This window comes from Schistocerca serialis, chromosome 6, assembly GCF_023864345.2.
Source record: "Schistocerca serialis cubense isolate TAMUIC-IGC-003099 chromosome 6, iqSchSeri2.2, whole genome shotgun sequence".
In the NCBI taxonomy this organism is placed as follows: domain Eukaryota; kingdom Metazoa; phylum Arthropoda; class Insecta; order Orthoptera; family Acrididae; genus Schistocerca; species Schistocerca serialis.
The window spans coordinates 105,223,905-105,237,796 of NC_064643.1; the positions used below are offsets into that span (position 1 = coordinate 105,223,905).

The 13,892-nt window shown below is 36.9% G+C and overlaps 1 protein-coding gene across 1 annotated transcript in view; it reads left to right on the forward strand.

Annotated features, from left to right (window-relative positions):
• LOC126484664 (E3 ubiquitin-protein ligase TRIM71-like) overlaps positions 1-12,848 on the forward strand; it is a 90,258-nt gene extending 77,410 nt beyond the window's left edge. Inside the window, exons 8-10 of the mRNA XM_050108256.1 lie at positions 1,246-1,566; positions 1,826-2,390; positions 12,596-12,848. Of these exons, the coding sequence (XP_049964213.1) occupies positions 1,246-1,566; positions 1,826-2,390; positions 12,596-12,693 (984 nt within the window). The 3' untranslated portion in view covers positions 12,694-12,848. The remainder of the gene's footprint in view (positions 1-1,245; positions 1,567-1,825; positions 2,391-12,595) is intronic.
• Positions 12,849-13,892: the final 1,044 nt, after the last annotated feature.

Below are 13,892 nucleotides of genomic sequence, written 5' to 3' on the forward strand. Positions count from 1 at the left end.
GCTGTGGAGGCCCATCATTAGGAGTATTCGGTGCCCTGTGTGTTGACACACACTTATGATCTGCCCAGCTTTGAAGTCTAGTGTTGGTTCTGCCACAGTTCACTGTCTGTCCTGTTTTTACCCATCTGCCCAGCCTATATCATCAGACATCCATAAAGCAGTGTGGACACCAAACTCCACAATACCTTGGTTTTACCACATGTTGCACACACTCATCAAAGTGTTCCTTGAACACCTGACAAACCGTGGAATTTCCAAAATGCTCATGCCAAGCCTCTGAGCCATCACACTGCCCTTGGTTAAACCTGAATCTGTGGCTAGGTTGAGGTCATCCATCTAGTCCTTTCCCTGTACTACACAGCCCTCTATTCCACCAACACACTGTCTTTTTTACTTTTCTCCTTTTCTGTTGCTCCCACCCCTCCCCACCTCTCCCACACCCACCGCCTAACCTCCAGGCTGCACTTAGCAGCCCTACTGTCTCCACCTCATCCCTGCATGCTCCCCAGCAGCACTTCACTGTCCCCCAACCCTACCCTGCTAACCCTCCCTCTCCCTACCCCAGCCGCCTCCTTGCCCCTACCAAATTACCTCTCACATTGTGCACTGCTGCTGTTGCTCGAGGTGTGGCTTCAGCTGGCAGAGACCGTGGTCATGTGTGCGAGTTGTGTTTGCATGCATGCACACAGTATATTTTTGACAAAGGCCTTGTTGGCCGAAAGCTTATTTTGTGGCCATCTTTTTGTTGTGCCTATCTGCAATTCAGCATCTGTGCTATATGGCAAGTAGCAACTCTCCTTTTCATAATATTTGTTATATTCTCTATTCTACATCTGAGCAGCACATTCACTGATGCTATATGCACCATGTGTGTGTCTGACCAGCAGCCGTTCCTCTCAGGTGAAGCTGCTATTGCCTGGACAGGTTTGTATTGATATTAGGTCAGTGGTCATAATGTTCCGGCTGATCAGTGTATATAAACGTTAATCAAGTGGGAAATGTGCTAAAGTAGTTGTGCACCAGTGGTATCCTCATTTATTAGTGGGGAAAAAACATGACTTGGAGTGCTGTAGGAATATGTTAAAGAGTTAAGTTTTTTAGTCTGCACTGCCTGTCTCTTCCCATTGTTATTCCCATAAATTTTCTCTAAGCTCCTCACTGGTGGTGTTTAGAGTTATTAAATTTCAATTAATACTGTTATTATTAAATGTTACAATATGACAGATAAATGTACCATGATTCTAGGTGGAAGATAGAGGTGATGGCACATACCTGGTGACATACTGCGCCATGGTGGAAGGTCTACATACAATGTATGTCTACCTGCGAGGGCAACAAATTGCTGGGTCACCATTTTGCATAACAGTTCGGTCTCGGCGGAATTATAGAAGCATATCCCAGCCAGTGATGATAATTGGAAGTGAAGGCACTGCAGAGGGTCAGCTGTGTCGACCTTGGGGAGTGTGCTGTGATTCAATTGGAAACATCATAGTGGCAGATCGTAGTAACAATCGCATCCAAGTGTTTTATCCAGATGGTTCATTCAGCCACTGCTTTGGCAGACAGGTAAGAATCTGTGCAGAAGGAATACTGACACCAATTTTATAAATTTAGCTTTCAGAAAAAAAATTTGTGCAGCGTAAGTAATTTATGAAGAAACTTAGAAGTAATTATTTTATATGCGGGTCGTATCACATAGCTGCCACAAAAAGATGGCGAGTGTTCCAAATAATCTCTCTCTCTCTCTCTCTCTCTCTCTCTCTCTCTCTCTCTCTCTCGAAATGGTTACACTTGAGCACTGTATATACCCTGTTCAATTTTGCAGGGTAAAGGAATAGGCGAGTTTGACCGGCCAGCAGGGGTGGACACCAATTCAGCTGACCACATTATTGTTGCAGACAAAGACAACCATCGTATTCAAGTACTTACATTAAGTGGAAAGCCATTATTAGCATTTGGTGAAAGAGGTAGTGCAGATGGACAATTCTATTACCCCTGGGATGTAGCAGCAGCACCAGATGGACGCATAGTTGTTTCAGACACAAGGAATCACAGAGTTCAGATGTTCACTCCTGATGGGATATTCATATGTAAATATGGTTATGAAAACTGCTCAAATATGTGGAAGCATATGGATAATCCACGAGGAGTATGTTTCAATAAGGATGGTGGTGTTATTATGACAGATTTTAACAATCACAGACTGTTTCTGATAAAACCTGACTTCAGCAATGCAATCTATCTTGGTAGTGAGGGACAGAGAGAAATGCAATTTCTAAGACCACAAGGTGTTACAGTTGATCTTGAAGGCCATATTATAGTTGCAGACTCAAGAAATCACAGAGTACAAGTGTTTGATCCCAGTGGTGACTTCTTGGCTCAGTTTGGAGGTAAGTGTTTCTAGTTAATTATTTTTAGTTTTACAATGTTTTGAGTTATCAAGAAACTGTGCAGATTGTCTCAGGCCAGTTGAATTTTCCTAAAAATAGTATTTATGAATGACTACTAATAATGAATCAAGTAAGATGATCGGTAAATCCCAGAGTTAACTGGTGAAACCTAAGATTTGCCATCATGGTGTGGTAAAAATCCGAAATTTCTTACTGCATGCATAGATTTCAAACTTTTACGAAGATATGATGGTAAATCTTAGGGTGTACCCATACCAACTGGTAAAACTGTATATTAATAATTTTTACTTATGGACCGTCTGACAGCAACTGAATAAAACACAATTTTAGTGCCATACGCGTTTCGCCTTTATTTTCTGCAAGGCATCATCAGTGGCCTGGAGTATGTACATATGTTAGCTATTTTATTTACATTTTTGTCATTGTGCCTATAGGTTATAAACAGTTCTGGTGGTTGGTATTTCCTACTAAGTAGTAATGTTTTGAACTGTACTTACAGGTTGCGTGGACAATTTCCTACATATTACACTCCTGTTGCATTTTTGGTGGTGTTCTTCTTCTTATGAATGCCAATTTGCGGATTTTTTCCCCATTCCACAACACTATGCACTGAACGCTTGTTTTAAAGCAATGTTTTGGTTTCTGTTGCCGACTGTCAAATGTTTTTGCCAAAGATCGAATGTTATTGCCAAACTTATGAGTGTAACTATTGAAGTATCTGTGGTCTGTTCGTTTGTGTGTGTGTGTGTGTGTGTGTGTGTGTGTGTGTGTGTGTGTGTGTGTGTGTGCGTGTCCAGATGATGTGGGGAAGTTTTCTTTTTTTTATTATTATTTTTTGTTTTATGTTAACATTTCGTTTACTAAGTGTAGTAGGGAGCCTGTGCTGATGTGTGTTTGTTCATTTATCACATGTTTGTTTTCTGCTATGGCTTTCTGGATGTGGAAGTTTTCTTGCATTTGTATAAGATGTTTGTCATGGTTGCTTACTCTCATTATTTTCATTTCTTGTTCCATGTTTGTAGGATGATGGTTGTAGTGTTTTAAATGCTCTGCAAATGTGGAATGGTTTGTTTCATACTTCAAACATCTGATATGTTCTTTGTATCTTGTTCGAAAATTCCTGCATGTCATGCCTATCTATACTGCATCACAACTTTGACATTCAAGTTTATATATTCCTGATTGTTGGAATTTGTCTCTCTTGGTAGCTGGCTGGCTTAGGTGTGATTGAAGGGTTTGCCCAGGTTTATATGCTATTTTGAAGCCCTGTCTCTTTAGGATGTTTGCAACTCTGTGTGTTAGTTTACGTGTGTAGGTCATGGTGTACCATCTGGTTCTTTTCTGTGTGGTGTTGTCATTGTGTGTTTGTTGAGTGTGTTTGTAAGTTTTCAGCTTGTGAGTTCTTTTGTATTGTGGAACTGTTGTGTTTGTTTTTTATTTGTGTTTTTATTTTTTAATCGAGCTTGTGCACCACATGTGTGTCATACCCGTTGTTCCTAGCTATTTGTATGATTGTACTCATACCCGTTGTTCCTAGCTATTTGTATGATTGTACTCACTTCTTGTTCATAGTTTCTCTTGCTGAGTGGGATTCTGTTTAATCTATGTAACATCTGTCTTAGTGCTGCAAGTTTCTGGCTGTGGGGGTGGTTGGATGTGGAATGTATTATTGTGTCTGTGGCTGTTGGTTTTCTAAAGATGTTAAATGTATGTTTACCATTTTCTTTTTTAATTGTAATGTCAAGAAAAATTTTTTTTCTTTTTCAAGTGTGAATTTTATGTTCTGATGAGCTTTGTTTATTTCTGAATGGGGTTCATCTATTTTTTCACTTGGCTTATCTACCAGACAAATAATGTCATCCACGTATCTGTACCAATATATGATTTTGAAACTTTCATTTGTGGTTATCTTATCAAATATCTGATTTTCTAGGTGACTGATCAAAATGTTTGCTAGTGTTCCTGATATTGGGGATCCCATGGGCAGTCCATCAGTTTGTAGATAATATTCTTTCTCAAACTGAAAGTAGTTTTGTTCAGTTGTCAGTCTGAGCATTTCTGTTATTTCTTTTATTGCATCTGTGGTGAGGTTGCTGTGGGATGAGAGATTTTGTTCTATGATTTCTATTGTTTCTGTGATAGGGATGGAGGTATACATATTTTCTATATCGAATGAAATCAGTGATGCTGTGTGTGGTACCTGTATGTTCTGTATGTTTTCTATTAGGTTTCCTGTGTTTATCACTGTTCTGTTGTTTTCTACTTTATAGTGTTTTGTAACTAGCTTTTGGAGGTGTTTAGCTATGTGGTATGTTGGGGCTTTCTTGAAGTTTGATAACAGTTCTCATTGGCATTCCGTCTTTATGTACTTTCGGTTGACTGCGGAGTGTCGGTGCTTGTGGGTTTTTCTGTGTTAAGTAGTATTTCTGTTTGTCTGTGAGTGTGTGTTCAATGTTTTTCAGTGTTCATTTCACATTTGCCTGGAATCGTGTAGTTGGATCTGACTTCAGTTTTTGTATGGCGTTGGTGTTTATGTATTCCTTGGTTTTTGTGATGTATTGCTCTTTATCCACGAGTACTGTTAAATTTCCCTTGTCTGCTCTTGTTAATAATACGTTATTGTCTGTTAACTTTTGTTTTAACCTTTTCATAGTAGCTGCTTCTGTTTGGTTGTTCTTATTGTGTGTCTGCTGTGTTTGTTTTATTATGCCTTTTATTTCTTCTTTTACTAGTTCTCTTGTCAGTCCTATATTTATTTCACAATTATTTTGTTGTTCTTCACGTGTAAGGATGTGTTCGGTTTCTACTATGAGATTTTCTATGTATTGATTGTTCACTTTGCTATTGGTGCAGTGTTTCAAACCTTTTTCCAAGAGCATTTTTTCATTTTCGTGTAGTTCTGTCTCTGTTAGGTTAACTAAGCGTGGACGGAATGTGTGTTGGTGTTCATGTGGTTTCACATTTAAAATGTAAATGTGTTTTTGCGTCTTTTTTACTGTTAGTTTCATTATCTTCTGTTTGTTTGGTTTGTAAATGTTTCATTGCTATGTATGTGTTGTGTTCAGTTTTTTCTACTAGTGCCATGAAAACTGCGGTGTTTCCTATGTTTTTTGCCAATCTAGATGAGTCTCATAGAGGATCATGTTTAGGTGCTGTTTTTTCGAATAGAGCATTAATGTAACTTGGAATTAAATCTTTCTTTTTGCATGTTTTGTTGAATTTTATATGCTGTATCGTCTTATGGAGTCTCAGATGTATTTTCTTGAACCTGTTGTACACGTTGACAGGGAATGCTTGACATAGCTGTATTGACATCTTCAACTTTTATAGTCCTGTCTTCCTCAGTTGCGTGTAATATTACGGAATATTAATAATTTTTACTTATGGACCGTCTGACAGCAACTGAATAAAACACAATTTTAGTGCCATACGCGTTTCGCCTTTATTTTCTGCAAGGCATCATCAGTGGCCTGGAATATGTACATATGTTAGCTATTTTATTTACATTTTTGTCATTGTGCCTATAGGTTATAAAAAACACACACACACACACACACACACACACACACACACACACACACACACACACACACACAAAAATGCATACAAGAACAGACCACAGATACTTCAATAGTTACACTCATAAGTTTGGCAATAACATTCGATCTTTGGCAAAAACATTTGACAGTCGGCAACAGAAACCAAAACATTGCTTTAAAACAAGCGTTCAGTGCATAGTGTTGTGGAATGGGGAAAAAATCCGCAAATTGGCGTTCATAAGAAGAAGAACACCACCAAAAATGCAACAGGAGTGTAATATGTAGGAAATTGTCCACGCAATCTGTAAGTACAGTTCAAAACATTACTACTTAATAGGAAATACCAACCACCAGAACTGTTTATAACCTATAGGCACAATGACAAAAATGTAAATAAAATAGCTAACATATGTACATATTCCAGGCCACTGGTGATGCCTTGCAGAAAATAAAGGCGAAACGTGTATGGCACTAAATTGTGTTTTATTCAGTTGCTGTCAGACGGTCCATAAGTAAAAATTATTAATATACCGTAATATTACACGCAACTGAGGAAGACAGGACTATAAAAGTTAAAGTTGGTAAAACTGTATTCATTTAAGAAAAAAATCAGCTTAGCAATTTATTGAAATAGTTTGTATTTATTGTAAATTTATGTATTTTAAACAGTCTTGCATTCCAATCTGATTATAATGAGCAATATTCTGTATTAGTGAAAAATGTTGTAAAATGTTACCTTGTGAACATTAACTTTTATTACAACAAGGCTGACTATTGCGGCATTTCGAATTACATAATATGGAAGATTATTTACGCAAGCATTTTTTAGTTGAACACTTTGTAAGTGATTGCATTATTTTGAACCCATGACTTCAACAAAAGATTGTTTGGCAACAACTTCCCATAGACTAATTTCTTGTCCTGTTTCTTCTTCGACCTTGACATAATTTTCCTTGCACAATGTAAATTGGTTCCTAGTGTACAGTGACTTAAGTTTACCAGCTCTGGTATCAAGCTGATAAAATTCGTCATCCTGGATATTTATCACAACTGCTAGATTTTGCATCAGTTTTTGCCCTGTGTACATCTGGTACTTTCTCTCAGTCTGTCCAACTGAAGGTTTTGGAATTTTGTCACATGTGGCTGCTTTCATTTTCTTTGCCTGCAATTGAAGACCTTCTTTGGCAGCTTCTTGGATCACTTTTTCTTTATTAAAACTGTTGGAAGTTGTCAGTATCTCGTCACAATCATCAGCTGGTGCCGGTGTGTCATTGTTCACTGTCATCAAATCCTATATCTCTGGTGCTTCCTCACCTGCTGCATCCACACTTTCTACCTTTGTTCCTTCTGTTCCAGTATTTGATTTGCTGGCATCAGTTACTTGGCCATTAACTTCCTGTGAGTCAGAGGAAGTGGTTTTAACACTGTTTCCAAGTCTTCTTCAGTGTTTATATTTTTTATTAAATCATGTAGGAGAACTGAGGTCACAATGCCCATTTTCATTGGAAACCCAAACATGGCCTCATGTGGTGAACATTTGATCGCTTCATGATAAGCCCATCTTTCATTGCTTGCACAAACGCTCAGCCCTTCAGACGATCCAAGTTCATAACATATTTTCGATATCTTAATTTGCTGTGTGAACTGATCCCTAAGACTGACTGACCTGACTGACCTGACTGACCTGACTGACCTGACTGACCTGACTGACCTGACTGACCTGACTGACCTGACTGACCTGACTGACCTGACTGACCTGACTGACCTGACTGACCTGACTGACCTGACTGACCTGACTGACCTGACTGACCTGACTGACCTGACTGACCTGACTGACCTGACTGACCTGACTGACCTGACTGACCTGACTGACCTGACTGACCTGACTGACCTGACTGACCTGACTGACCTGACTGACCTGACTGACCTGACTGACCTGACTGACCTGACTGACCTGACTGACCTGACTGACCTGACTGACCTGACTGACCTGACTGACCTGACTGACCTGACTGACCTGACTGACCTGACTGACCTGACTGACCTGACTGACCTGACTGACTGACTGCCTCAGCTTCCTGTGGACTGTCTTTATATCACTCCACAACCAACATGAACTTTGAATGACTTGGTTACAAAAGTCCCTACCATTATCAGAATGAAGGTTACTTGGGGCACCAAAGGTGGTAAAAATGTCCAAAAGATGACACGCTACTTCATCAGTCCTTTTCGAAGTTAGTGCGCAGAGGATAACAAATTTTTTTCAAATGATTTGGTATGAAACTATTAACACACACTTGTCTGGGTTTGCCCGCATGTGGATTAAGTAAATTTGGCATCACGAATTCATTTCACTGTGTATGATAGGTTTCACTAAAACACCCCTTTCCTCTTTTTTTTTTTTTTTTTTTTTTTTTTTTTTTTTTTTTTTTACAGAGTTCACATAATCTCAAATACATAATGATTGTTGAATCAATCATATTCTTATACCTACAATTCAGTTTCATGATCATCCATGTTCGGCCGCCGTGGCCTGTAGCATTGTTGGTCTCGTGCAGTACAATTAACAGTCCATCAAAACAAATGTAATAACAAGTTTCTTCTTTTTCCAGCAGACACCAGTGCTATGAGTTTCTCTTTACCTCTGATATTGAGATAATCATCTCTCTTCAAACACCTGTAGTGAGCAGATTTTTTATTGGAAACAATTTTTGCATTTTACACTTCACTTAACAGAATATTACATTGCTCAGCAGTTAAATAAAAATTGTCCTACTCTTTAGTCACTGATCCACTTAAAAGTTAATAAAATCTGTTACGCATAATATCTCTCATTCTGATGCAAAGCTGCAGAAGAAATGCCACTAAAACAAGTCACAAAGATGACCAAATGTGTGATGCTCAACATTGATTGAAACTACACTGCACTGAGCAGACTGAGAACTCATAACTGCCAATAAAGAAACTTATCTGAACACAAAATTGGCAACAATGAAACTTGTCTGAAGCTGCACGTTGATGGTGGGAGCCTTAGATCCAGCTTTCACCAGTTTGCATTGGTAAATCCTAAGATTTACCAATGTCTCTCGGTAAAAGTTCAAAATCTATGTATACAATGAGAAATTTAAAACTTTTACCACACTGTGATGGTAGATCTTAGGTTTAACTGGTTAATTCTTGGATTTACCAATTATCTTACTTTTACAGCAACTTACATATTTTGTGGACTACCAATGGAATAAAATATTGGTAGCAATGCACCTAATATTAGCAAAGAATTTACATAGCTCTAGTACAGTACGGCAATTACTGTGTTTTAGTTTTTTTTTTTTTTTTTTTTTTTTTTTTTTTTTTTTTTTTTTTTTTTCCCCCTCTTGGACACAATTCAAGGAATGAGAATTATCAAAAATTTAAAACTATTAAAAACATAACTTACCAGCCACCTTTGCTGAGTGACTGGCGGCAATATTCATTGTAAGCAAGCCTCTCTCATTCTAAATATAAAAAAGTTCGGGTTCTTTAACAAGTGTTACTGTGGTGCTGTAAATGTTATGTCACCAACTGTTGTTTCTCTTTCCTAAGTGTAAGTTTTCTTACTAATTGTAATGCACGAAATCTAGAATGATAGAACAAGCAGCGTATTGCAATGTGAGAAGAGTTCATTATAAACAGTGTACTAATATCTTCCTGATAGTCTCCTTCTTCTTCTTCTTCATGGAATGAATGAATGAATGAATTAACTAATTAATTTAATAATGGTTGCAGCTTAAAAAACCAGTTCTTTAATAATCAGTTCCTGGTCATTGTTATAATGTTGTTTTTACATGGACTTAATTGTTCTGTGAATTTGTTTCATATGGGATTGATTCCCTGTTACACCATGATTCAGATTGGTTTTGAACTGTAGGCTTCTTATAATTGGCTGAGTCACTTTCCAGGTAAAAGGAAGGTAAAAATGTTCTAATTCAATTTAGTAAATTTCAAAGGAGCTCATTGCCCTTAATACCAATGAATCATAGTACTGTAGGAAGTAGTAATACATAGACTTTCCCTTTATATGTAAGTCATAACATACATTTTATGAGTGCTTACCAATGGTGCATAACTAGAATAGTTAGGTTAATCATTTTTGTAGAGTGGATGCATACAGTATTGTGTGCATAAAGTAATGGGGTCAAATTGTGAGAATTGCGGGAAAGTATAAAATTACATTAAGTATGACATTTTCATTTAGCACCAAAAGCTTATTTGGTTTCCGATAGCAAAAGCATTCAATCATGACTACAAATTATGAAAGGTTCATCCCCTTCCTTGGTGTCAACAGAAAACATATTTTTGCAAATTATGCATTTGCCAGTAACTTGAAACTCCAATATCACATGAGCCCAAAACCTGTATTAAGATTATAGTGTATACCTGATTAAATTTCTTCACAGGTTTAATAACATTCCAGAATGAGAACCAGTCTCTGATTTCAAATGATAACTATATGCAGCATGTTCTAAATAATGTGTGAATATGGACAAATAATGTGTGAATATGGACAAATAATGTGTGAATATGGACAAATAATGTGTGAATATGGACAAATAATGTGTGAATATGGACAAATAATGTGTGAATATGGACAAATAATGTGTGAATATGGACAAATAATTTTAAATGTACAGGGGGTTGTAGTCAATTTTACAGGTTCAAATTTGCAGCCATCTGGATGACATTGTACACTGAATTTTTGCTGAAATTTGTATTGGGATTTTGATTTAGGTAGTATCTGCAACTGACAAGTGTGACATGAAATTGAAAGATGTAACCAACATGGACGACAATACAATTTACCTAGCGGAAAGACTTACCTAGACAGACATTTGAAATGGACTAAAAGGGTTAGAGCAAATAGCTGCAAATAAAATCTGCAAAAAAGGCAAGCATCAGTGCAGTTACTTTGGCCTTTATTCTAGGTGCTTTTGAAAAGCAGTAAACTCTGAAATGAAATGCTGTAAAGCGGTGATGAGATGTCATGATATTTTGGTCAGTATCAGTGAAATTAAAGATGTGGGAAAAGATGATATCATGGATATTAACAACACAGTGAGGTGATTTAACAGATAACAATGCTGCAAAATTAAAGGAGTTTTTTTTCCCCCCCTCCCAGAGTTAATAAAGGCTGAATTTTCTCAGCTGTTCATGCAAAGATCCAATATGGTGTTACAGAGAGTTGGTTTTTATTGAACAGAAGCTGAAGGGATTAAAGTCACTAGACACCCCTGAAGTGCTGAAGTGCAAAAGGCATTTTAAGCACTCAATTTACCTTTACCATGTAGTTATTTTGCAGTGACTATTCAAAACCTGGCATAAAGAGTTAAGAGATTCAACAAAATTGCCCAGAAGTGATGCTGGCGCACATATTTGCAAATGAAAATGCAACTGCAAAGTGAAAGCAGATCAAGTATTAGCTCCCACCCCACAATAAGTCGCCTTTAACCATTCATCTATGGCAGCTGAAATAGGTTAGACAGAATTGGTCTTCATTTAAACAAAAGCAAAAATATACACTTAAAGACTAAGTCCAACTACCCCATCATTCCCAAACATCCATATAAAACTAATAGCAGACCAAAGAAATCTAGCATGAAACTGTCCCTATTCTAATTGCGTTTGATGACTCATGCTATAATCTTCCAACACAATTTATGAAATTTCCACATACCCTGAGGGATGCAGTTGCTGCCCCCCCCCCCCCCATCCCCATCCCCATTACAGCCTCTATAACTTATTAGAGAGAAAGTAGGAAAGATAAATAAAAACCTACTTTCCAAAACTGCACTGAAACATTAACAGACTCCGAACTTGTGTATGGTTCGGATGCGTATAGTGACTACCTACCACCACTGATAAATTAACTACTCAGCCATGACATTTTATTTATTTATTTATTTATTTATTTATTTATTTATTTGTTATCTGTCCATATAACAAAAAGTTTTCGGACATGGTCAGGAAAATTTAGATTACATTACACGTATACAGGAAAGTATTTACATTCTTTCAGTATGATGGGGTCCTTCTCAGTCATAAATAGGTAGGACACACTCTTCCTGTGGCAAGAGGATCCCCCAGTGTGTCATGGTATACAGTTTAGAGTTCATCATATTTTGATATATTTACTGTGTGTTTTTTTTTTTGACAAGAGGACAAATGTTAATTTAGCAGTGTATCTGCACTCTTATTTTGTTGTTCACATAATGATGAAAAGTGCAATACGAATTTGAAGATTCTGTGAATTGTAACGGATGACTTTTCAATGCATCGTCCAGTTTTTCTTTTATAAGTGATTCTTTATCCATACTTAAGATACTATTTCAGCCTTTATGCTTTTGTTGTTTCCAGAGTTGAAGAAAGTCTTAGTTATTGTCCTATCTTGATAATTTTCATATTGAGTGATTTTGTTTGTGTGTGTGTGTGTGTGTGTGTGTGTGTGTGTGTGTGTGTGTGTGTGTGTGTGTGTAGATGAATAACACACATCCCTCAGACAACTTTTTGTACTTAAATTGTGCTTTGTACACTTCTTCACTCTCTTCTCTCCATGTATGTGCTAATTTATGCTCGGAGCATTAAAACTAAAACAAATTATTTTTTCTGCAGACATATCTCTGATGGACCGTCCAAGTGGGATCTGTGTATCACCTGATGGTAAAATCATACTTGTTGATTTTGGCCACCACAGAGTTTTGGCTTTCTGACAACAGGATCTTGATAAGTATGCAGGAAAGATAATTATTCCCTTTATGCTGAAGAAAGTCCTTATGATGCAATATAGTTTGCCAGCCACCTGAACAAGACTATCAGTTTACACTGTCTTTGTGATTTCCTTTTTCTTTCCTTTTTTATATTTAGATAGAATATTAGTGCATAATTACCACCCATTTTCCTTTTGAATATATTACTCGCTCTCATCTTGTAAAATATTTTAAAAAGTAAAGTTGCTGTTTATGCTCATTAATGAGTTAGATGTTGAGATAGAGAGAGAGCATAGCAGTTGTGATGAAACAATATTCCTCCAGTTGTTAGTTTTAAAAATGTTTGAGGTTGTTGTTTAGGTTTAACTGGTGATTATAATCATCAAAGACTGACTTATAATATTGTTTTATTTTTAAAATATTAAGAGAACTCCAGAAACATTCCTGGAGTTGTAATTTCAGTAGCTTTAGTGCTTGTGCACAAAGACAGAATTGTAACTAATTGTAATAGTTCCTATAAGGTAATACCAAAAACATCTATGAAATTATCAGACAGTTGGCTGTTTTCCCTTGAACATAGTGTTTAAGTAGCAGGACATAGGAACATAAATTATTTTTAAAAAATTGGAAAAATGGAAGCACCACAAATGAGACTGCAGTCTGTAAATAATGCATATTTAGGACTCTGTGGTCAGAGATTTTGCTCAACATAAACAAACATGCTCGATGTTAGTTATGTCAAAACTTGACAAATCTTGCAGAGGATGATACTCTTCTCCTCAATATTTTGGCAGCTGAAGTGCTCTGTAAGATCATTCACTAAAACAGTGACATTGCTATCTTCCACTAGATTGCAGTATGACTGCATTTAATGTTAGCTGAAACATTCCACCATTTGACAGTTGACAATTTGGACACTATACACTCTGTGTATAATAATATGTATTTTTAAATAGGTCATGCCATGTTGTGTGATACCTCCAGTGTGTGGACAATTGACAGAAGGAAATTTCTGTGTAAATCAGGTTGCGGGTTTTTTCTGAAAACTACACACAGACCAAAGATCCCATAAAAATTCTGCTCTGAGCAAAGAAATTTCCACATGCCTGGTGATATCCTTACTTTAAAATTGAAGTCTAAGACTGCATTTTATATTATACAAAATTCATCCTCTCAAATGAAGATTAATGAAGTTTAGATAA